Source organism: Macrosteles quadrilineatus, unplaced genomic scaffold (assembly GCF_028750875.1).
Source record: "Macrosteles quadrilineatus isolate MER2022 unplaced genomic scaffold, UCM_ALF_1.0 Scaffold_2__2_contigs__length_208266976, whole genome shotgun sequence".
Taxonomy (NCBI): Eukaryota; Metazoa; Arthropoda; class Insecta; order Hemiptera; family Cicadellidae; genus Macrosteles; species Macrosteles quadrilineatus.
Window position 1 is genome coordinate 63,468,211 of NW_026542595.1, and position 24,104 is coordinate 63,492,314.

General features: G+C 36.3%; 1 protein-coding gene across 1 annotated transcript; it reads left to right on the plus strand.

Annotated features, from left to right (window-relative positions):
• The first annotated feature begins 17,626 nt into the window (after nt 1-17,626).
• LOC128984326 (uncharacterized protein K02A2.6-like) lies at nt 17,627-20,647 on the plus strand. Its single transcript, XM_054403634.1, has one exon. The coding sequence runs from the start codon at nt 17,627-17,629 to the stop codon at nt 20,645-20,647; it is 3,021 nt and encodes a 1,006-aa protein (XP_054259609.1).
• Nucleotides 20,648-24,104: the final 3,457 nt, after the last annotated feature.

Sequence of the window (24,104 nt, forward strand, 5' to 3'; positions counted from 1 at the left end):
TAAAAGTGAAACAGTAATAAAGTTCAATTAAATAAGTGAATTATAAGAGAATTGTAAGTACACTAGGAAATTGCACCACATGCTGCAAGTCAATGAGTAGGGATTAAATTACGCCCTTTGAAATAATAATCTGCTTTTCTACAACAAGGAAGTTTAATACGAGACTTAAAAACATTTATTACACAAAATAAACTATATAAATATGTAAAACATAGAGTTTTGATTAGGTGCAAAGATGAATTTTGACCTCTATGACGATTTTTCCATGTCACGTGGTTAGCTCTCAGCCAATAGCAAAATAGAAAATTAAATGAAACCGAAATTCTGAGTTTTGGAAGGGACGGAGATGGCCATTACGTGAAATCATGAGAGGGGACGCCTCGATCGGTCTCCTTTCTTCCCAGACTTGGCTCAGAGCGGTCGCGTTGCGACTTTGCTCTCCGATTTATTATCATGAAATTTAATTAATATTTTTAAAAGTGATTGATTGTGAAGTACTAAAAATATGTTTATAATTTCAAATAGTAAAAGTGAAACAGTAATAAAGTTCAATTAAATAAGTGAATTATAAGAGAATTGTAAGTACACTAGGAAATTGCACCACATGCTGCAAGTCAATGAGTAGGGATTAAATTACGCCCTTTGAAATAATAATCTGCTTTTCTACAACAAGGAAGTTTAATACGAGACTTAAAAACATTTATTACACAAAATAAACTATATAGACTATTCTCAGCGACACCTCCTCTTTCGTTCACCTCCTCTGTGTTCATTTTTGTTTATTGATTTAGGTCTAGGCCTATCTTACACAATTTTATTGATTATGCAGCCCCACGTTGCTGGTCGCCAATTGTAACGTTTTGTTTTATCTTACTTTATTTTACTTTAATTTGACTGACTCTACTTTACTTGCTTTGACTGTAAGGTCTATGCCTTTTAGTAAAAAATAAAAATAAAGTACTCTTATTAAATGATCACATGTAAGTTAATTGGGCTTGGGCTCTTTAATATCTCAGGGTCGTTTTATGGGTGCGTGGTGGAGCTACATATCAATAAAAAGGCAAATTGATGTTAACATTGGTTTATTAAAAGTTACTTCATTTTACAAAAAAAAAAAGTTTCGGACAAATTATGATTGAATTTATGATTAATAATCAAGCCTAACTTATATTATTTCAGGGATAGGAACAAAGAGGCTATCCTACACCTAACTTATATTACAGGGTAGGGTGACACAGAGGCTATTGGTTTTTAAATCAACGACACCGACAAAGGGATAGTATCAAATCAAATCTTTTATTTTCAAATTGAATCTATAATACTGCGTCGGCCCTGTCAAAAACTCTCAAAACTACCAATTTTAAACCAATTAAAGTTTAACATGACTTAACGCATCTAATTTGTAAGGGGAATAACATAATAGAAATACGTTATTAATATGTCAAAATATTCCCACAAAACAAAATAAATTTTATTTTGCTCGGATAAACCCACAGAGAAGGTTCGACCCTAATGGTAACACTAAATTTGTCAGGAGGTAAGGAAATATCTCAGGAGATGAAAATTGTAACCACATCTAGCAAACAATCGATATTTATTACATTATCATTACATCTACGGAAATATATATACATTGAGAGGTGTTTCAAACTATAGGTATTCAATCAGAACGATATATATAGTTTGTTGGAAAGTGCTCCTCTCTCGCACCAAACCTACATTACACACTTCACACCTCAGGGTGAATCGTAACACTTTATTATATGTAAAACGGTATCTCAAGGTAACCGATACACACTGAATCGTCACATTTACAAGGTGAATGATAGATTAGATTTCGTGAAGAGACAGATGCCCCTCCCGATTCTTTATAAAACATATATTTACAAATTGTGTCGTACGAGACAAATGCCCCATACGACTTGACACGTCAATTAATCAGAAGGCGGGTGTAATTAATTTGAATAAACTACCGACGCGCGAGACATATGCCTCACGCGGATTAATACGTAAGAAATATCCAAAAGGTCACCGCACTTCGGAGACAAAATATTGAGGAAAATTAGCTCAATCTTACGACTAAACGCCTAATAAACTGACTGCGTTAAACCAGATTAATCTCAAACACGGTAATATTCCTATGCGAGATATATACCCCACATGGAATATTATACGTAAAACAACACTTCATCTAAACTCTTCGTGGGCCTATAAAATACACAAATAAGATCAAAATCAAAAGGGCTTTAAATTAGAGAATAAACGATAACCTGACACTCTCTATAAACGTGTCGCCATGCGAGATAATTACCCCACACGGAACACAACCTGCAACTTAATAAATTACACACTTCTTCTGGTTTTTAGTATACTACTAATATTGAATAGCAATTCTACAGGGGACTTCAAATTAATGGATACAGGTTAGAATAACACTCTCTGAAAATAAAATTAAACTTTATCCTCGCTTAACCTACGGAAAAACAAAATGGAATACTCTGAAATAAAATTTCACTGACTTTTCATTTCACAAAAACTAAATCAAAATGACTTCTTACTTGAAATTTAGGGGCCTTTTTATAATCGAACCGACGAGACAGATGCCTCCGCTCGATTATAAGATATAAAACTTCTAAAAGAGTCTAGAGTCTCGAGGTGAGACATTTGCCTCTAACCGAGGGTTAGAACGTTAAATCCTTTATGGACTCGATACTGGAAAACTAAAATCGGGATAACTTGGAGAAAATTGACCTTAAAATCTGAGTTTGTCAAAGAATTAAAACTTAAGACTTTTGGAGGAACACTTACCCATATAGAAATATGTCCCCGTCGGCAGTCAGCGACTCTACATTCACTTCCGCCATCAACGAAAACTTACACTTGATCCCTAGACGGTACGGCACTGAATGTCCACTGGTAACCTCCTAGAGCTCCTTCCCCTCTCAAGGTCGTGGTGGGGGGGTAGCTAAATGACGGTGGTGCCTGACGTACTCCACGACATATCTGTGATTTATTTATCTCGCGGGAAATTTGAAATTCACTGTCACACATTATTAATGAATGATTGGTAAAGTAAATTGTTAATTTAAGTAGTTCCAATGCCATCAACCAGAAAGTCTTTAATATGGAATTTTAAATATACCTATGTAATCTAATTCCTAAATGCATGGAGTAACTAATAGCACAAAGCAATATAAAAATTAAAGGTAACCATACATGTCGAAGTCAGGACTCCATTTCCATGAGACGTTGTCGATGTTTGAAAAGTTGCTGCAGGCAGTTCAGTAGCATTTAAATCAGTTCTAACTGCATTAAACTACATTAGGCCTACTTTCAATTAATGACTCAAACAGAAATTAGTGGAGGACCTTTTGTCAATGTAACTTGCAATTCAATAAAGGTAGGCTATATTTCGGTAAAATTTCCAAGGATATTAGCTCTTTTGGATGAATATTAACTTAAATAGGGTTTAGTCTAGAATATAAAGCCTTCCTGAGTACTAACCAGTAGAATAGAAAATTCGACAAATTTTATACGTATCCCAAGTGTTGTCGGGTTCTTGGCCTTCAGTTAAAGCCCTGTTGAATTGGCTACTAATTTTGTATGGTGGCCAGAATGTTTCCTTTTTCCTTGGTGTCATCCAAACATCCCTCACTATTCCAACACCTCCACCACTGTCATTGTCAAATTCAACTACTTGATACATAGGGGCAACCTAACTTAGGCAAAGATGGCTAGAACAAAATTATAATTTACTTTTTAACAAAAAAATTAATGATAAACTTAACAGTTTATTCTGTTGTTCTCTTGATAACTTATGTGTGACATGACTCTAATTACAATGCCTTTTTAGTAGTCCCTACCGGTAATGTGACAATTCGAGCTAAGAGTCTAGCCAACTCGACTTATTATGTATATAGTTATAACTTAATTGCAAGCATAATCACAAAATTTAAGTTAGGTCTACACGTCAACCCGGGCTACTTTGAACATGGCGCTACTTTGAACTAACTTTCTATTTTTCATATTTTATTTTTCCCCCTATTAATTTTATCTTTAAATGATAAGTTATTGTTTAATTACATTTTTGTATTCCCAGAAAAATACTCTACCTAAAAAAAATACTTAATAGTAGGCCTACATTCTATGGTTCTACAAAAATGAAAAATCCTTATTTTTCACCGAAATTGTTTGAATACAAAAAAGTCCAATATTCCATGCCTACTGCAAACCCAGTAATTTTATGATTTATGACTTAACCATAATTGAATATCCCATTTATCTGGGATTAAGAAAATACCTGTTTTGATTAGGTACTTTATATAAGCAGTAATAATAAAGTTAATACAAATAAAAATGGACCATATAAGTATATGCCGACCCAGGGGGCTCAAGATTACATACGAACAAGAAGAAGCTGTAGACGAACCAGGGTTGGGACGAATCAGCCGAGACGGTGGGTTGATATGAAGTACTCCAAGAAAGCAACTAGGCCTACCAAACACTTTGTTCGCGAAGTTTTAACTGTAAAAAATAATGAAAACATGTGCTGTTGGCTTTTCAAGAAAACATTCAAACACGCAGTGTGTTTTACTGGCCCAACGTAATTGACGAAGATCTAGCAGCAACACTTTTTGAGGTAGGCCTAGTTGTAGTGCTCCCTGAGCCTAAAGTAGATAGGAGAGTCCTACTTATATTCAAATATCCTTTGATGGATTAATTATCCAGTGAAAAGACTACAGCTACACAGCAGACAACGACTGTCCGATAGGGCGTCGGGACCCTTACTTCTGGAGCAAAATTTTTTGTACATGACAAAAATACTTAATTTTTGACATATTAGGCCTAAGATAGAAGTTATGAAGAAATGGCCATTGTGACCCAGGTGTTCAAATACATGTTCAAAGAAGCCCCTACATGTAAGGGTTATTAAGTTACAGTGGTTTCAAATCAGTGTTAGCCTACAAAGAAACCCCATAGGCCTAGTGGGGGATAACACCGCCACTTAAAATTTTTTTTCTCAAAAAGCGTCCAAAAAAATGTAGTCTAATGCCACCATTAAATGGCATTTTTTGAACCTGAAAAGTTGAATTTTTCTCATTAAAATATATAGAATAATAAAGAAATGGGGGAAAAAATTCAGAAAAATTTGTACAAAGTAGCCCCGGTTGACAGCATGTAATTTGTTGAAAACGAGTCAGAATCGTGAAACTAACATAGGCCTAACCTAAGCTGAGATTACCAGACTGATAGCCTACAAAACTAGCCGACTTGACTCAAAAATTTAATACGTACATCAATGTGTCTAACTTAAACGAGTTCAACTCAGGAAACTACGTTAACACTCCATTTTGGTCAAAGTCGAGCCTGACTCATTTGACAAATCAATTTAACCACGAGTCCACTCAAGCGAGAAACCAGAGGTCTGATTCTAAGTTGAGTTTGACTCGTCACATCACTTTAAGTTAGCAGCCATATAAGTTAGCCTAGATAGGGACAGTGAGGGATATTAGTTAAAGCCAGAGGGGATTAATTAAGTTTACAAATCTAACTTAGACAAAGGCTAAAAAGTAAACATTAGGCTATTTATAAAGGGGGAAGTCAAATAACTTAATTTATGCCGATCAAACTGTGAAGAAAAACCTTAACTTCAAATCTTAAGTAAGTTTAAGTTGTGCCTGCATAAGTTATTTTAAAGCTAGGCCTAAGTTTAGCGTAGCCTAAGCTAGGTTACTTAGATAGGCCTAGAGTTACGCCATATTGGTAGGCCTAAGAGCCTACTCTAACTTAAGTACAAATCAAATGTAGGTCACGGACAAACCAGAGTAAATTATGTGTATGTAGGCCTAGGCCTATAGGCCTAAGTGATGGGTTTAGAAAATTTACAATTTAATTTTAAGTTAGACTAAAAATCAATGCAAGCTTAGACAATTTAACCTTTTTTCACTGGTAAACTAAACCTAGCCTATTAGGCTAAGTAACTTAAGTAAGCTTGGACCTATTTGACGATTCTTGCAAATTTACTTATTGAGTAACTAACCAAAATACTAAACAAACTGATTTTACTAACCAAACCATTTTAAGGAGTACCCTCGATATATCGATCGATATTTCCATTCAGTTGTTTTTTGACGACAGATGTACGGAAGTCCAGGCCTAAGTAAGTTGTAAGTTAAGCCGCGTTTACACCTGAATTAGGAAGGATGTGTGATAAAAAAAATCAAGAAGGAACACAACTTTTTGAACAGAAACATTTTGATGTTCCCACCAGAAGTCGGTTGAGATCGAGGGGTGTTAAAAAAAAGGACAAAATTGTTTTGGAACAAATGCTTTTGTAACTTAACTTTAACTTATAATTTTCAATAGGCTAGTTTAATATTGTTCTGTAGAAAGTTAACTTATTTTAAACTTATTTATAGAAACAAGTATGCTATTAGGCCTAGGACTACCAACAAAAAGTTCCAAACATGTTGTTCCTAACTCCGGTGTAAACGCGGCTTTAAATAACTTTATTCTCTACCTTCAAAGGTATGAATAGGCCTAACTTATTCTTGTATTCAACAACATTGATTCATTCCAACAAACCCCAAAGCAAGACATCTTATCAACTTACGTACCTACTACCTACTTAATACCAAGGCAACATTAACACTGCCTTGTTATAACTCTTAAGATAAATAATAAGCCTACCGGTACCTAAGTTTATGTTGTTAGACCTTACCTATGCTAGTTATAAAAAATCATCTTACCTTGTTAGTGAAAAGTTGAGGATTTTATCTTTCGTGAATTATAAGATGAAAAACATTAGCAGTGACACAAATAGCACATAAAACAACTAAACTTAATACACTGACACGACCGACACGAGTAAAATCGAATGAATAATAATCCAATACTGTATCATTTGTATCAAAATCCAAGATTCCAAGATGGCTACTCTCACTCTCTCTGCCTGCCTGGCTTGGCTTGGCTGGCTAGCTAGCGAAGGCCCATCGTGGTGCATTGTGGGTAGAATACCACGACAATTCCCAACAATGGCCCAACGAAATTACAATGTGTTGGGCCAACAACACAAATACTGCGTTGGGCCAACGTTGGCAGTTTGTTGGCAAACCCACCCACCATCTGCCAACCATGCCAACCAATTCCCAACGTTGGCCCAACCATGCTTGTTGATAGGGCATATCCTCAGGCAGAGGTTCAAGCCAGTCGTTGGCTTCGAGGTCATCGGGGTCATGATTTCTAATGTATTCTTGAGGGAAGTGGTAAACAGTATTTTCCCACCTCCGCTGGGGTCTTTCTGGTGTGCCCTCACCACCATAGGGTTGCTGACCAGCGAGGAAACCATCCCACATCTTTTCCTGTACAGAGTCAGTACTGAAGGAAATCTCGCACTCATCAGGATTGAACAGCTTAATGCTGTAACTAAGACCGTTACTCAGTTTCAGTTCGTTACGCATCTCGTAAACGGTGCGATCCGTGCGGAAGATGGGTGGATACATTGGATCATTCACAGGGTCATCCTCATGCTCAGCTAGATGTATCTGAAGTTGCTGGTGTGGAGGGGGGGGGATTGTCACCTGGCTGACTATCCCTGTCCGTATGGGAATCGGAATGAGCATCGTCTTCCACGGCACTGTTTGCTCTGATTACTGACATTGCGTTTTCTAGGGTTTGTTCGAAATTTCTACGCAAGTCTTCGGGTAGGCCGGAATTCTCTTGGGGCATCAGCGTTGAGGTAGCACTTGTAGTAGCGATTTCAACTTCACCGCCAATGGAGAGGTCGACTCTATCCATAACTACATTAGCTGCATCGGAAGAAGCTTCGACTGCGGCTGTTCTGCTACGTGTTAATCTTTTAAAGAAATTTTGTTCTTCCTCAATTTCTATGTACTTTGACTAATTTAATACAATTAAATTGTGCACATAATGTTGACTGTGTAGTGTATATTTATTACTGAATGACTTCACCAAAACATAAATAAAAACAACAACAAATAATTAACTGATCAGCTGGATTAAATAGGGACAGTCTTTGGAAATATGTATCAGATCCATACCGGTATTTTTCTAGTAATCGTGCAATAAACTATTAAAAACTAAATCTTCTAAAAATTAAGTTATAACATAGATAAAACATACTCCCTTAGTAGATTTCTCATCCTTATGGAACAGCTGAAGACAATTTTATTGTTAGTTCATGTACGGTTTATGTAGAGGTCGTGTTTTGTTTACAATTTGTTTCCCGTTATTACAGCCATTTAAAACCTCGTTTAACCAAATAATACAATCTAATCATAAACAATAACTTGTCCCCTAGTTATATAACCAAACAGTAAAGCACAAATCAAGAAATTAACCCTAAAACAATGGAAACAAAGTTTCATCGACACTAGCGCCTTTGTGTCACGTACATGAACTAGACACGAAAAACGTGCTTCAAAATTTACAATGGGATGAGAAGTCTACTTGTGTTGGTTAGTCTATGGTTATAAGTGCTTTCCAGGAAAAAAAGGAAATTTTGTGTCCACGGCAAAGCTGGTTATTTGTTTTCAGTTAGTTAACTGTATCCAAGAGTAATGTGTCTAAAATAAACTAGCATACCTGGTCTAGTGGTGGATCACGGGGGGGAGGTGCTTCAGTGCTCGAGGTTCTGGGTTCAAAGCCCGCAAATCACTAATAGATTTTATCTATGTGATAATGCTGCAACCCACTAGAACTAGCCTGAAGTAATCTGTAAAAGAGTTCCAGCGTAGAACTAGCGTCCTAAGAAATATGCATGATAAGATTATATCTAATAAAATTAGGTATATTTCGTTATTTTGGTACTACACCTGTTATTGCATTTTTTGGGTCGGACCTGTAGTGTGGGCCGGGGCCTGAACAAATAATAAAAACATGTATCATCCATGTTGGTTATTTGTTGTTGTTGCTCACTGAACTCACTGAACCACCGTCTTCACTAGACTTGTCTAATTAAAACTGCTGCCGTGCTATGTTCTGTTGTTTTGTGTTTAAATGCCCCCTGTCGTTTTGTCTTTTGTGTTAAATTTGATGATTTTGACGCGAAGCTCCAACAATGTTTCATTGCAAAAAAACATCTCAGATTTGAATAATAATTTAAGTAAGACACAATTTTGGAGAACTAAAGGAAGGAAGCCTAAAAAAATTAAACATAGGCTAAATTTAAAGTAAACCTTTCTTTATTTTTAAAATTACTCCAGTGAAGTAAGATAGTGATTTACTTTTACATGACCACTTTTACAGCCTGATTGGGTAATCTATTTCTTGTGCGCTTCTTTTGATCAGTTGTGCCGTTGGTAGTCAGTTTAAATTGAAATTAACAAAAAACAAAATCATATTATTTAACCATTGGCTAGACTAAGATTAAGAAAGAGTGTCCAGCAGTTTAAAAGATTTAGTTTGTAGGGTTGGTAGTGGCGATTGATAACCCATTTCAAGTTTTGTCAGTTAAGTTCACTGGAAATATGGTCTAAAAATATGTGGTTGCTGTAGAAATTGTAAGTAGTTTTAATATTGTTTAGTAATACGATTTTAGGAGATTTATTGTATACTGCATTTGTAGAAATCATTTTTGGGAAAAGATGTAAAGTAAAGAAAAGTTTTCAAATCAATTTTTAATGCATTTTACAAGAAAAGATAACAAGTAAAGTTTATACAGACCTGTCGAGTTTTGTTCTAGGAGAAACACATTTTCGCAAGGAGTTGTAAGGATCTTAAATCCACTTTTAATTATTAGAGTTTGTAGAGAATAGTTTTTATTGGGTTTGTGTGATGTTTTCAGACAGAAATCAACCACATTGATACTGAGATTGACTTCTTGTTCACCTTCTTATGATTGGTCCAGTAGCTTTTGCACCACTTCTAGTTGCTTTGCATGGTATCTGCTAGTGCCAGTTCTGACCATTAAACCAGTGTCTCTGATTAAAGTAAGATCTTTCCACTATTTTATTATTTAGTACAAGATTTGGGAGTAATAAGACCATAATGGATTTTATTTGGAAAGTGTATTTGGTGTAATTTGAGAACCGTAAAATATATATGTATTTGGCCTATCTTGTCTTTTAATTTATCTCACTTCTACTACCAGCTTGAATTAGATTCATCCTAAATTGAAGTATACTACCTAATTGGCTACATGGTAGGGGTATACAAGTGCGCCACTCTGCTTGTTTGCTGTAATTCTTCTAACATAGGCCTACATATTTCTCACTTTTACCAGCCTTTAATTTTAAATGATTCATGAGCAGAGTTGCGCACTTGTATACCCCTACCATGTAGCCAATTAGGTAGTATACTTCAATTTAGGATGAATCTAATTCAAGCTGGTAGTAGAAGTGAGATAAATTAAAAGACAAGATAGGCCAAATACATATATATTTTACGGTTCTCAAATTACACCAAATACACTTTCCAAATAAAATCCATTATGGTCTTATTATGGTCAGCAAACAAGTAGAGGCTGAAAAATTTCAACATGTCAAAATACAATTTTAATTATCTAAACAAAGAAGAACTTCTGTACGAGATAAGAATAAGAGGGGAAGAAACGAGTGATAGTGATGTAGACTCTTTAAGAAAAACTTTAAGATCTTGTATTAACCAGAATACCGATTTAACAAATTTAAAAGGTTCATACACTTTATCTGGGGAAATAACTATAATTGGGGAAAAGTGTGAACAAATTGATTCTCTAATTGAACAGTGTAGGGAAAATGTGACTAAACTCAAAATAGCTAAAATCAAGGCAAAACTAGTGCATGTACAAAACCGGACTACTAATCTATTACAATGTAAGCTGGAACCAGATAAGAAAGTTAGTTTAGACAAATTAAATCAGCAAATCTTAAATAGTTTTGAGCAATTTAAAACAAACTCCTTAACCCCCAAAACTTAGGTTTAATGTCAACATTTGAAAGTTTTTACGAGCCCCATGTTATTCTTATGGAGAAAACATTTACCCCATAAAAACCACCATAAGTCCCCGTTCCCATGGTCCGTTCATGCTATAGATTTACTCTGGTTTACTTAAGGTTTTATCCCCCTATCGTATTTACAACCCCCCCCCCAAAATATTAAATCCCCCAATGTTATTCTTACAGGTGCATAAGTCTAAATCACGTTTACACATTTCTAGATTAACTGGATATCTGAAATTTTGCATGATTGTAGATCTTGCGCCCTTTCCGAAAAGTGACATTTTACAAATATAACTCCCTCCCCCACGAAATATACTAGAATCCCCCCCAATGTTATTCCTACAGGTGCATCGGTTAAATCAATTTTACCCACTTCTAGAATAGCTAAAGATCTGAAATTTGGCTCAATTGCAGGTCTTGCGCCATGGCCCATTTCTATTTACCCCCTACCAAAAAAGGGGGCCTAGCGAGCCAAAGGCGAGTGAAAACTATATGATGCTGTGGAATAAAACGATACAGCTGTTCCAAAAGGGCTGTGTAATATCCACGATGTCTCTGCGAGCACTTCTCACAGATTTCCAAGAAAAGTATGAAACTAAATACTTGCTGACTCACAGACTTTACCAGGATTGTCTGGAAACCCTTTTTTCACAAAAATAAGAACACGAGGTGGTTTAAATGACCATCCTTCCCCCCTTAAGGCAAATCATAGGCTTCGAATGATTATCTTGGGGAAAACCCAGGAGGTACTTCAAGCTCGCACAAACACAAACATTGAAGATGACAGCACTGAAACAATCGTCAGCAAAGTCTTAAGAGTAACTGGAATCGAAATGAATACAAACAATCAAGATAATCCCATTAAAAAACCTTGAAAATTAGGAGCAAGGTGCTGAAATAAGTTTTTCTTATGATGATGATGAACTTGCTGAAGTATTCACCGACGATGCATTGACATATTTATCTGGATGGGTGGCAAGAACATATAAAGATAAACATCCTAACATGAAAGATAAACTCAACCAGAAAAATTTGAAAACCAGCAATAAATAGCATTTTATGGCTGTCGCATTTTTCATATGGAGGACTAACAAATCCATCATCAACTTGGCTGTCGCAAGCCCAAAACTGAACGACGAGTTTAAAACGTTTCATGGACCTCACATATACAAAGGAAAAGGTAAATATAGTTTAATATTTTATAATGCGTGTTATCAAACTAGTAAAATGAGCTTCACCGCTTAATAAATTGGCAACATTGAACTTAAACAAATCGTCGACGATTTTCCTCGTTTAAATAAACGCTTAACGACAATTTTATGCAATGGTGACATATTTTAACATTGGTAGGACCCATTTTTATACTTTATTTTCTTGATAATATATGCAAAAAGTCAATACATTGTCATTGTTACAGGAGTTATAGATCAAGTTGCAAGGTCTGCAATAAATAAATACCCGGAAATACCAATAGAATAAATAATAAAAAATAATAGCACGCAGTTGATAAGTATTTTAATACAAGCATACTAATCCAGCCAGGGGAGTATATTTTACAATTTCCCTGGAAATTTAGTAACTTATTAGGTCTAGGCCTAATGCACATTGTTTGGTTATGTTTTAACAATAAATTTGATAAACTAAAGGTTTGGTAGACTACTTATGATCGTCTATTAAGCCCCCCATACACAGTATTTCAATATTAAATACCTACTGATTCAGTGTGACGAAAGCCGATTTAACCCAATGGATTTTTTCAGGGATAATGATCATAATTTCACAAAGAGATACAACAAAACACAGATGACAAAGAAACTTGACTGTCCTGCTTCTATAACTGTCAGCAGAATTGTGCAATTTACAGAATTCAAGGTATGCAAATGTTTTTTTTTTTATATTTACAATATAGTTTTAAGCTGTAGGTCTACTTTTGCAAGATGTGATGAGTAAAGAACACCTTTCAAAACACAGATACAGAGCTTTATTAGGCTACACTCAGATAAGTCTACCTAAATTACAAGTTTACAAGAAATAAATTGGTAGAAAAAACCATTTTCAATAGGCTAAATTCGCAGAAGAAAAAACTGGAAGCATCTGGACGATTAAGTAAACTTGTGTCAAGTAGTGCCATAGAGTGACGCAGGGCTTAAGAGGCGCTCGGGAATCTATTGTTTCCTTATTATATGACCTCCAAGGGTCAAGCAGTTAGCCAAAACTCTTCTGTCACATAAAAGCGAACTCTGTCTTTAACCAGAAAGTTATGGAAAAATTTATCATAGTAAATTTGTCAAATTCAATTAATCAATTATAGATTTAATTATTGACGATTAAACCTAATAATTAATTATATATAGCTCATTATTTCTTATGCTATTTTCATGGTATTTTTCAGTTATCGGAACATCCTTCAAACCACAGGAAAGATCTCATATCTACAAAGATACGGGAACTAATTGCTTAAGACAATAACACTGGTGAAGAAGGATTTTATTTCAATCAACCATCAGAAGAAGACCAAAAAATCATTTGTCAGGTACTGCATCATCTGTTGTGGAACCTATTGATGCAAAAGTTAGAGAGACAATGTCTAATCTAGTTCAGAGAGGGGAAAGAAACCCGCTAGTTGTATTGAAGTTAGTTCAGAGCTATGTAGAAAACGAGCTTAAGGAATTTGATAAAACTAGGAGACGATTTTACCCTGACAAGATCTCCGTGAGGGAAATCATTACCAGAACGAAAATGAATTTGAAAGATCGACCAGGAAAACGCGAAAAAAGTAAATGACAAAACAAAACACAATGTTCACTTCAGGCCCTACACTAAAGATGACCCTTCATTTCATGGTGAATCGCAACAGAATGAATGGTCAAAAAGAAAAAACCTCCGCTTTGTTTATCAAAGCCAAAAGATGAGCGATCTCTACAGGAAGTATGGACAGCATTGTGTACGTTTATATTATTATTTTATTACTACAACTAGATTGTAATGTCTTTCATTTATTGATCATTGCATTTCCTATTACCTATTTCATAGATGAAACATAAGTTTTTGTTAGTTGGTCTATGGTTGAAGGTTGTACATAGTGCTTATGATGAATCGACATTCTTGATTCTTAAGACAAGTAAATAAAATAATGGACTAACCAAGAAGTAGAATTCCCATCCATGTAAATTTTGAAGCTTGTTTTTCGTGTCTAGTTTAAGTCCGATGACACTGATCGCTATTGTCGACGAAATTTTGTTTCTTTTTTTAGATTTAATTTCAGCATTTGTGCTATATAAAGCTAATTTTACAAGAACTAGTTTTGGGATGGAAGAAGAAGGAGCAAAAACATATATAGAGTAAATCTTTGGTGAAAGACTTGAAACCATCGATAAATAATTGCGAATAACAGTGGATCATTAAGTCATGTAGCCTAAATACATTCTAACTGATCAAAAGAAGCGCACAAGAAATAGATTACCCAATCAGGCTGTAAAAGTGGTCATGTAAAAGTAAATCACTATCTTACTTCGCTGGAGTAATTTTTAAAATAAAGAAAGTTTTACTTTAAATTTAGCCTATGTTTAATTTTTTTAGGCTTCCTTCCTTTAGTTCTCCAAAATTGTGTCTTACTTAAATTATTATTCAAATCTGAGATGTTTTTTTGCAATGAAACATTGTTGGAGCTTCGCGTCAAAATCATCAAATTTAACACAAAAGACAAAACGACAGGGGGCATTTAAACACAAAACAACAGAACATAGCACGGCAGCAGTTTTAATTAGACAAGTCTAGTGAAGACGGTGGTTCAGTGATACATGTTTTTATTATTTGTTCAGGCCCCGGCCCACACTACAGGTCCGACCCAAAAAATGCAATAACAGGTGTAGTACCAAAATAACGAAATATACCTAATTTTATTAGATATAATCTTATCATGCATATTTCTTAGGACGCTAGTTCTACGCTGGAACTCTTTTACAGATTACTTCAGGCTAGTTCTAGTGGGTTGCAGCATTATCACATAGATAAAATCTATTAGTGATTTGCGGGCTTTGAACCCAGAACCTCGAGCACTGAAGCACCTCCCCCCCGTGATCCACCACTAGACCAGGTATGCTAGTTTATTTTAGACACATTACTCTTGGATACAGTTTACTAACTGAAAACAAATAACCAGCTTTGCCGTGGACACATAATTTCCTTTTTTTCCTGGAAAGCACTTTTAACTTAATTTGACTTGTGGGGTTAGAAGATTTAGTTTTTAATAGTTTATTGCACGATTACTAGAAAAATACCGGTATGGATCTGATACATATTTCCAAAGACTGTCCCTATTTAATCCAGCTGATCAGTTAATTATTTGTTGTTGTTTTTATATATGTTTATGTGAAGTAATTCAGTAATAAATATACACTACACAGTCAACATTATGTGCACAATTTAATTGTATTAAATTAGTCAAAGTACATAGAAATTGAGGAAGAACAACATTTCTTTAAAAGATTAACACGTAGCAGAACAGCCGCAGTCGAAGCTTCTTCCGATGCAGCTAATGTAGTTATGGATAGAGTCGACCTCTCCATTGGCGGTGAAGTTGAAATCGCTACTACAAGTGCTACCTCTGTTGTAAAGTAGACAACTACAATGGTTAAGAACAATAGCATAGAAATCAAAGGTCCACAGTACAAAGTTCAAACCCTGGAGACAAGACGATGAGGACGACAACGCAGTCTACGTTATACTTCAGGTACGTGCACATCTTAACTCTACCGTATAATTTCCGTAGGCCAACGTATAACAATTTATTAAGCTCAGTTAATGTACAACAAATCTGGCGACGAGGTTTTAAATTGTTCAGTTCGTGTGTAAATGTTAAAATGTAAAGAAGTTTTTCCTGTTAATATTTTTAGTGCGATTTTTCAATATATTTAAATTGTCTCAAGTTTGGTTCCGCCATTTTGGAAGTTTCATTTCATTAGAAGTTCGTCCAAGTCGAAGTAGTGGAAGAAGGAACAGGGTTCAAGAACTGTTACAAATAAAGTGCCGGAGAGGAGTAGTTGCGCTTCAAGTGGTTACGAGTAAATAACGGCTTTTCAAGTAGCAGTTATTTCAATAACACACGCTCTAGTTTGGAGAGAAGAACTGTTATCTAGGAGCAGTTGCAGGAGCGGTAACGTACAACTGAGTAGCTAGTATTGTTTCAGTAATAAGTATCCCAGTTGGTTCCAGTTGCAGACGATTGTTCGCTTCACTAGTGAACTAAAAGGGATAGTGGAGTTGAAATGGAACAAGGGTTTTGAAGGAGAAGCGGGGAAAATTCCTATGAGTCATAGTTTGCACTTTTCAAGTCTGAGTTTGTCGATTTTCATGTTTGAAAAGGAAGTGGAAAAGCACATGTGGAGAGTTGTGAAAAGTTATTCTAATGTTGAAATATGCTAGTAAAAAAGTGTTTTACAGTAAAGATTTTCAACTGTACAGTTTTAAATGCTAAATTGTGAATATTATCGCAGGCTATGGCTACCGCTGGCAAACCGATTATCGGTAAGTTGTCTGAATTTGACCCAGACGTTGAGTCGTTTGAAAATTTTTCTGAACGATTAGAAAATTTCTTCACTGTAAATGCTGTAAAGGATGCTGATAAAAAGGGCTATTTTATATCACTTATGGGGCCTAAAATGTATGCTACATTAAAAAACCTTTTGGTCCCAGATGCACCTAAAGATAAAGATTATTCTGATCTGCTTAAAGTTTTGAAGTCTCACTATGCTCCTAAGAAAAGCATTACTTATGAAAGGTTTTTGTTTAATAAAAGAAACCAAAGGGAAAATGAGGGCATTTCTGAGTATGCTGTCCAACTAAAGAAGCTAGCTGCAACTTGTAAATTCGAGACATTTTTGGAGCAAGCTCTCCGAGATAGGTTTTTATGTGGGCTGAGGTCTACGCACATTCAGAGCAAACTTTTAGCAGAGGGTGAATCGCTTACTTTTGATAAGGCGATTGAAGCGGCCTTGTTGGTCGAGAATGCGGAGCAGAATACTAGGTTCTTTCACATTGATGGTACGAAGCAGTCTGGTGAGATTAGTTTTGTGAAGAGTAATTTTAAACCTAAGAAATTTGTACAGAATTCTAAACCTAGTTTTAAGAAAGGTTTTTCTGACAAAAATGTTAGTTCAAGGGTATGCTACAGGTGCGGAAAAGAACATGATCTAAGGAATTGTCCGTATAGAGGTTATACATGTAATTTATGTAAACGTAAAGGACATCTTGCTGTTGTTTGTTTCCAGAACAAAAATAGGCTAAATGTAGGCCATGGTAAAAATAGGCCTAGCTCCAGGGTGAATTTCTGCGATGAAGAGGGCGACCAGGAGAGTTGCTCACATGTTCAACAGGCAAACATCAATCAAGAAGATGAATATCAATTAGAATTGTATACAATTGCATACTCAAATGATAAAAGTAGGCCTAATAAATTTGTTGCTGAAATGTGTGTAAATAATGTACCTTTACAGATGGTGATCGACACAGGCGCTGTTGTTAGCGTGTTACCGGACTCTGTTTATTTTGATAAATTTAAGGATTCTGTCCCACTGCTCTCAAAAAGCAAAATATGTTTGAAGACATACACAGGTGAGAAAATTAATGTCCTTGGCGAGTTTCAGGCAGATGTAAATATTTCCAATGGGAAAAAAATGGTCCTTCCGATGGTAGTGATTGAAAGTACTTCGACCGACCAACCAATTTTAATGGGAAGAAACTGGCTAGAAGCAATGAAGCTGGATTGGAGTAAAGTAATGAAGGAATGCAAAGATGACTCTGTCGTCAACGAACTGAACGGTAAGACTGTTCTGAATTTTGTTAAGCCTAGCGTAGAGGAATTAAAGAAGCAATACGCAGGTGTTTTTGACGCTGCTTTTGGAGAAATTAAAAATGTAGAGGTGGAGTTGGTGCTCAAAGAAAATACTACTCCTGTGTTTTGCAAACCACATAATGTACCTTTCTCGTTACGTCCTGCAGTAGACAAGGAATTAGATAATTTGGTACGAAATGATGTAATATATCCGGTGACAAAAACGGATTGGGCTACTCCCATTGTAGTTGTTCCGAAAGCAGACAAATCTGTCAGAATTTGTGGAAATTTTAAGATAACGCTAAATCAGTGTATCAGAACAGATCATTACCCCTTACCGAACCCAGATGAAATATTTGCTCAAATCGGTGACGCTAAATATTTTTGTAAGCTTGATTTGGCTTCTGCCTACAACCAGGTTAAAATAAAAGAATCCTCACAAGCCCTTTTGACTATAAATACTCTCAGAGGGTTGTTTCGCTACAAGCGGCTGCCATACGGGATTTCTAGTGCGGGATCTATATTCCAGTCTGTAATGGACAAAATCATGTCAGGGATTCAAAATGCCTATTGCTATCTTGATGATATTCTATTAATAAGTCACTCACCAGAAGAAATGGTAGTTTTAGTTCATAAGGTTCTAACTAGGTTGAGTGAATATGGTGTGAAAATAAACGAGACCAAAAGTAAGTTCTTCCAAAAGAGTATTGTATTCCTGGGGCATCTTCTGGATGGTACAGGGATCCATCCGAGTCCAGAATTGAGTAGAGCGATTGTAGAGGCTCCAAGGCCTAATGATGTCACGCAGTTGCGTTCGTACTTAGGATTATTGAATTATTACGGCAAATTTTTGCCAAACCTGTCTACCTTGCTGTACCCCCTTCACCAGTTGTTAAATAACGGAGTTCAATGGAAGTGGAATGACAAATGTGAGGAAGCGTTTGAGAAAAGCCGAAGGTTGCTTCTACAAAACAATGTATTGATGCCATTTGATCCAAAGTTGGATATTTTAGTAACTTGTGATAGCTCACAATATGGTGTAGGTGCGGTGATGGCTCATGTTTTGCCAGATGGCTCGGAAAGGCCCATAGCCTTTGCGTCTCGGACGTTGTCCCAAAGTGAACGCAAATATGCTCAAATCGAGCGAGAAGCTTTAGCAATAGTTTTTGCTGTGAAACGGTTCCATGTTTTCTTGTATGGTCGTAAGTTCAGGCTCGTGACTGACCACAAAGCTCTAATTTTTATATTAGGACCTAACAAATCCATACCAACTCTATCAGCTGCGAGAGTACAGCGTTGGGCACTTATCTTGGCAGCGTACCAATACGAACTTATCTATCGGAAAGGCTCGGAGATATCAAATGCAGATGCCTTGTCCCGACTGCCATGCAATTACGACCAGAAGGAACCTGAAGAAATCAATTTCTTTTCTACATCTTACAGTTTGCCTATAACACATAAGGAGATAGGCCTAGCATCAAAATTTGACCCAATCTTGTCAAAAGCGATGGATTACACCTTACATGGGTGGCCTAATCATGTTAGTGAGGAGTTGCAACCGTTTACTGACAAAACACATCAATTATCAGTAGAATTAAATTGCTTATTGTGGGGAACTCGAGTGGTCATACCCCCGACTCACAGAAAGGAAATTCTTAATCTACTACATTCAGAGCATCCCGGTGAATCACGGATGAAATCGTTAGCTTGTAGCTACGTTTGGTCGCAGGGTATGGATAAGGATATTCAAAGATATGTTGCAGAATGCAATATTTGTCAATCAACCAGGAAATCAGTACCAGTTGTACCTCTTCAACCGTGGACATGGCCTAGTCAAAATTGGCAACGACTACATCTTGATTTTGCAAACTTTGAAGGCAAGGATTTTCTTATTTTAGTAGATAGTCGTACTAAATGGGTTGAACTGTTTTATATGTCGTCCAACACTACATCCTTGAAGACTATAGAACGTTTGAGAACATGTTTTGCAGCCTATGGGTTACCTCAAACAATTGTAACTGATGGAGGCCCGCAGTTCACTTCAAGTGAGTTTAAGGAATTCTTGACAACAAATGGAATTCACCATGTTCTCACCCCTCCATACCACCCTGCTTCGAATGGGTTAGCTGAAGGGATGGTACAAACCGTCAAGGAAACCTTTTTAAAACAACTTCTACACGATCAGAAAAATCAACCTAATCGATCCATCCAACACAAAATAGACAATTTTCTCTTTACCTACAGAAACACTCCTCATTCTATTACTGGATGCACACCTTCAGAAATGTTTTTAAAAATGAAACCAAGAACACCATTGAGTCTTCTGAAGCCTAACTTGTCAGCAGATATGAATCGGAAACAAGAAGTAATCAAGAACAGTGCTGATAACCGTAGAGGCTCAACACGAATGTTTGAAGTAGGTGAAAACGTCTTTGTTCGCTCGGTGAGGAAGGAAAAAGTGAACTGGTTACCCGCAAAAGTAATCAAATGTATAAGCCCTGTAACCTATTTGATTAAGGAAGGAAACCGCACAAGATTTGTTCACGCTGATCACCCAAGGAAGAATCTAACAAAAGAAGAGGAACATGAAGAGTGGCTTTTGCCTGAAATAAAAGAACCAGAAATCAGACAAACAACAGAACCTACAGAGCCTAGATCTCCTCAAAAACATTCACCTAAACATCGACAATCAATCAAATCACCACTTAGACCTTCAACAACTATATCGCCACCTAAACCTCAAGCAAATTTAGGTAGTCCAAGAAAATCACTAAATCAAAATTTCAATGATGGAAAACCTCAACAAGGGGAAGACACAGAAGCTATCAGGCGGTCCCAAAGGACTCGAAGAGCGCCTGATAAAATGAATCTATAAGAAGAAAAAAAGAGTTCCCTTCCAGGAAGATGTGTTTTGTGTTTTTGTTTTATATTGGAAGGGAAATGTTTTTATAAGGTGAAGTAACCTAACAAGTTTTAATTTTTTTGAGAAGAATAAGTTTTCTTTTATAAGTCGGAGGGAGATGTTGTAAAGTAGACAACTACAATGGTTAAGAACAATAGCATAGAAATCAAAGGTCCACAGTACAAAGTTCAAACCCTGGAGACAAGACGATGAGGACGACAACGCAGTCTACGTTATACTTCAGGTACGTGCACATCTTAACTCTACCGTATAATTTCCGTAGGCCAACGTATAACAATTTATTAAGCTCAGTTAATGTACAACACCTCAACGCTGATGCCCCAAGAGAATTCCGGCCTACCCGAAGACTTGCGTAGAAATTTCGAACAAACCCTAGAAAACGCAATGTCAGTAATCAGAGCAAACAGTGCCGTGGAAGACGATGCTCATTCCGATTCCCATACGGACAGGGATAGTCAGCCAGGTGACAATCCCCCCCCCCCTCCACACCAGCAACCTCAGATACATCTAGCTGAGCATGAGGATGACCCTGTGAATGATCCAATGTATCCACCCATCTTCCGCACGGATCGCACCGTTTACGAGATGCGTAACGAACTGAAACTGAGTAACGGTCTTAGTTACAGCATTAAGCTGTTCAATCCTGATGAGTGCGAGATTTCCTTCAGTACTGACTCTGTACAGGAAAAGATGTGGGATGGTTTCCTCGCTGGTCAGCAACCCTATGGTGGTGAGGGCACACCAGAAAGACCCCAGCGGAGGTGGGAAAATACTGTTTACCACTTCCCTCAAGAATACATTAGAAATCGTGACCCCGATGACCTCGAAGCCAACGACTGGCTTGAACCTCTGCCTGGCAGATCGTAAATCCCTTCGAGGTAGGGAAACAAAACCGTTACTCCATCAATGACGTGCGCCGCATAATGGCTGCCCCTGATCCTCCCAATCAAAATGACTACCAACCAGGAGCCGTTGTTTATTACCCTCCAAGTCACGAGGAGTCTAGATTCCGCCAATTGGCGAAGGCTGAACAACGTGCAATAATCTAGAGTGACGAACTACCCACACAGCTCAGGAAACCTTACATACTGGATAAGATATCTAAAAAAGGCATTCTAATTCTAACCAATCGTATTGAAGACATACATCCAGAGCATACCATTGTGTTCCACCCTAGAAAGAGGAACTTTTTCCGAGCTTACTATTCCCTCTGTGGTCGAAGGTATCAGAACGTCAAGAAACTTGCTCGTCAGTATGACTGTATCATCCGAACATGCACTAGGGTCTATAATGCACCAAATTCACATGATTATATCGATAGCTTAAACGCTCTTCTAATGATCCCTAACGTGCCACGTCAACAAGATCTTCCTCCCGCGTAATTCCAGTATTATTGCTGATGCCGCTTTTGCGAAGGTGCTTCCGCACATTCCAGTAGAACTTACAGCTGATTCACTGATGTCACAAAAAGTCCCAAAGTCCTTGGTACTATTAACAACAAATAATTAACTGATCAGCTGGATTAAATAGGGACAGTCTTTGGAAATATGTATCAACTCTCCCCGCCTAAATTTCACATTTTAGAAGCTGATCGATATGCCTCCTCCACACAGTTCCGTCTTCCATTTTGACTTGGTATAAGAGGGTACCTTCTCTTCCAATGATAGTTCCAAAGCTCCATTTCCGTTTAGGACTTGAGTAGTCTCTAGCCTGTACACTGTGGGAGAGTTGATACATATTTCCAAAGACTGTCCCTATTTAATCCAGCTGATCAGTTAATTATTTGTTGTTGTTTTTATTTATGTTTATGTGAAGTCATTCAGTAATAAATATACACTACACAGTCAACATTATGTGCACAATTTAATTGTATTAAATTAGGCAAAGTACATAATAGGATCATAAAAACAAATGACGGTTTTGGCTCGAAAATAAACATAATTTAACATTGCTTAAATAGAACTGCCAAAACATATTTTCAATGCCATTAGTATAGGATTCGGGCCAACAACGTCATTTGTTTATGTTTATGATACATACAGGGATTTTTCTAGTATTCGTGGTTTATTGGCAACAAATATAAATTGTTTTATAATTAAATATACGGTAATTATATAATTAAATATATAGTAAATATACGGAAATGGAATTCGTACAATTTTGTTCAGAATTTAAAGGACTCTAACATACTTCTTCTATCTTTATCAAAATCGTTCGGGCCATTTTTGGGAAAATCCGATTTTTCCGGGATTTTTCTAGTATTCGTGGTTTATTGGCAACAAATATAAATTGTTTTATAATTAAATATACGGTAATTATATAATTAAATATATAGTAAATATACGGAAATGGAATTTGTACAATTTTGTTCAGAATTTAAAGGACTCTAACATACTTCTTCTATCTTTATCAAAATCGTTCGGGCCATTTTTGGGAAAATCCGATTTTTCCGTTATTTTTACAGAAATGGAATTTGTACCATTTTGTTCAGAATTTAAAGGTGAAAGGTGAAAGGTTTTTTTTATTTTACTCTGTAGCCCTGCATTTTTGTTCGTTACAGTACTGGTCTTTTTCTTAGTTTCATTTCATTTCGTTCACTGTAATGTACTGTATTACGTAATATTTTTTTTAGTTTTGATGTTGTATTAAAGTGTTTTTCTTAGTTTCATTTCATTTCTTTCACTGTACTGTACTGTATTACGTAATATGTTTTGAGTTTTGATGTTGTATTAAAGTGTTATTAAAACCAAAATACCGTTGTTTTATTTAATAAACAAACGTTTCCGCATTTAAGGCTTACTAAAATTGAGTACCGTAGTTGTTGTACAGTATCAGTCTGTTTTCTCATCTAAAAAATGTGTCTCTCATATCCGGATTTATTGTTATCCGGATCGGCCGGCGCCACATTAGTCCGGATATGAGAGGGTTTACTGTTTACTGCTGTTTTGTCCAAGTAACAGTTCACACTTGTTTTGTGGTGCGTTTTTGGTGATTTAATGTTTATGGTTCCGTCAGTATGGATAGAAAACTAAAGTTACAAGAAATAGACGAGTTGTTATTGGAAGATCTACCTGAAAACTTTAAAAATTCGGATTTGAGTGGTGATGATAAAAGTGAGAAGTGGGGTTAGGAGAAAAGTATTGTTTAGATTCAAAAGAACCAGATATTTCGCTCAGAAATGTTGTCCCTAATGTAAATAGTAAAGTAGATTTAGGATTTATTGATGTCTCTACTACTCCTTTTAAGTCCTAGTATTAGTAATGAGAAATCGTTTGTCGAGCCAAGTACAATCAGCCCATGCATACTATTAGAGCCTAATGAGCTTGTAGAAACTGTAGCAATAATCAGTGATGAAACCGAAACTATTAACAACTTTGATGAAATATTCAACACAGAAATTGTTAAGGCA

What these genes read in the sequence shown, in the direction of transcription:
- LOC128984326 (XM_054403634.1), top strand. Translation starts at nt 17,627, where the DNA reads ATGGTAGTGATTGAAAGTACTTCGACCGACCAACCAATTTTAATGGGA.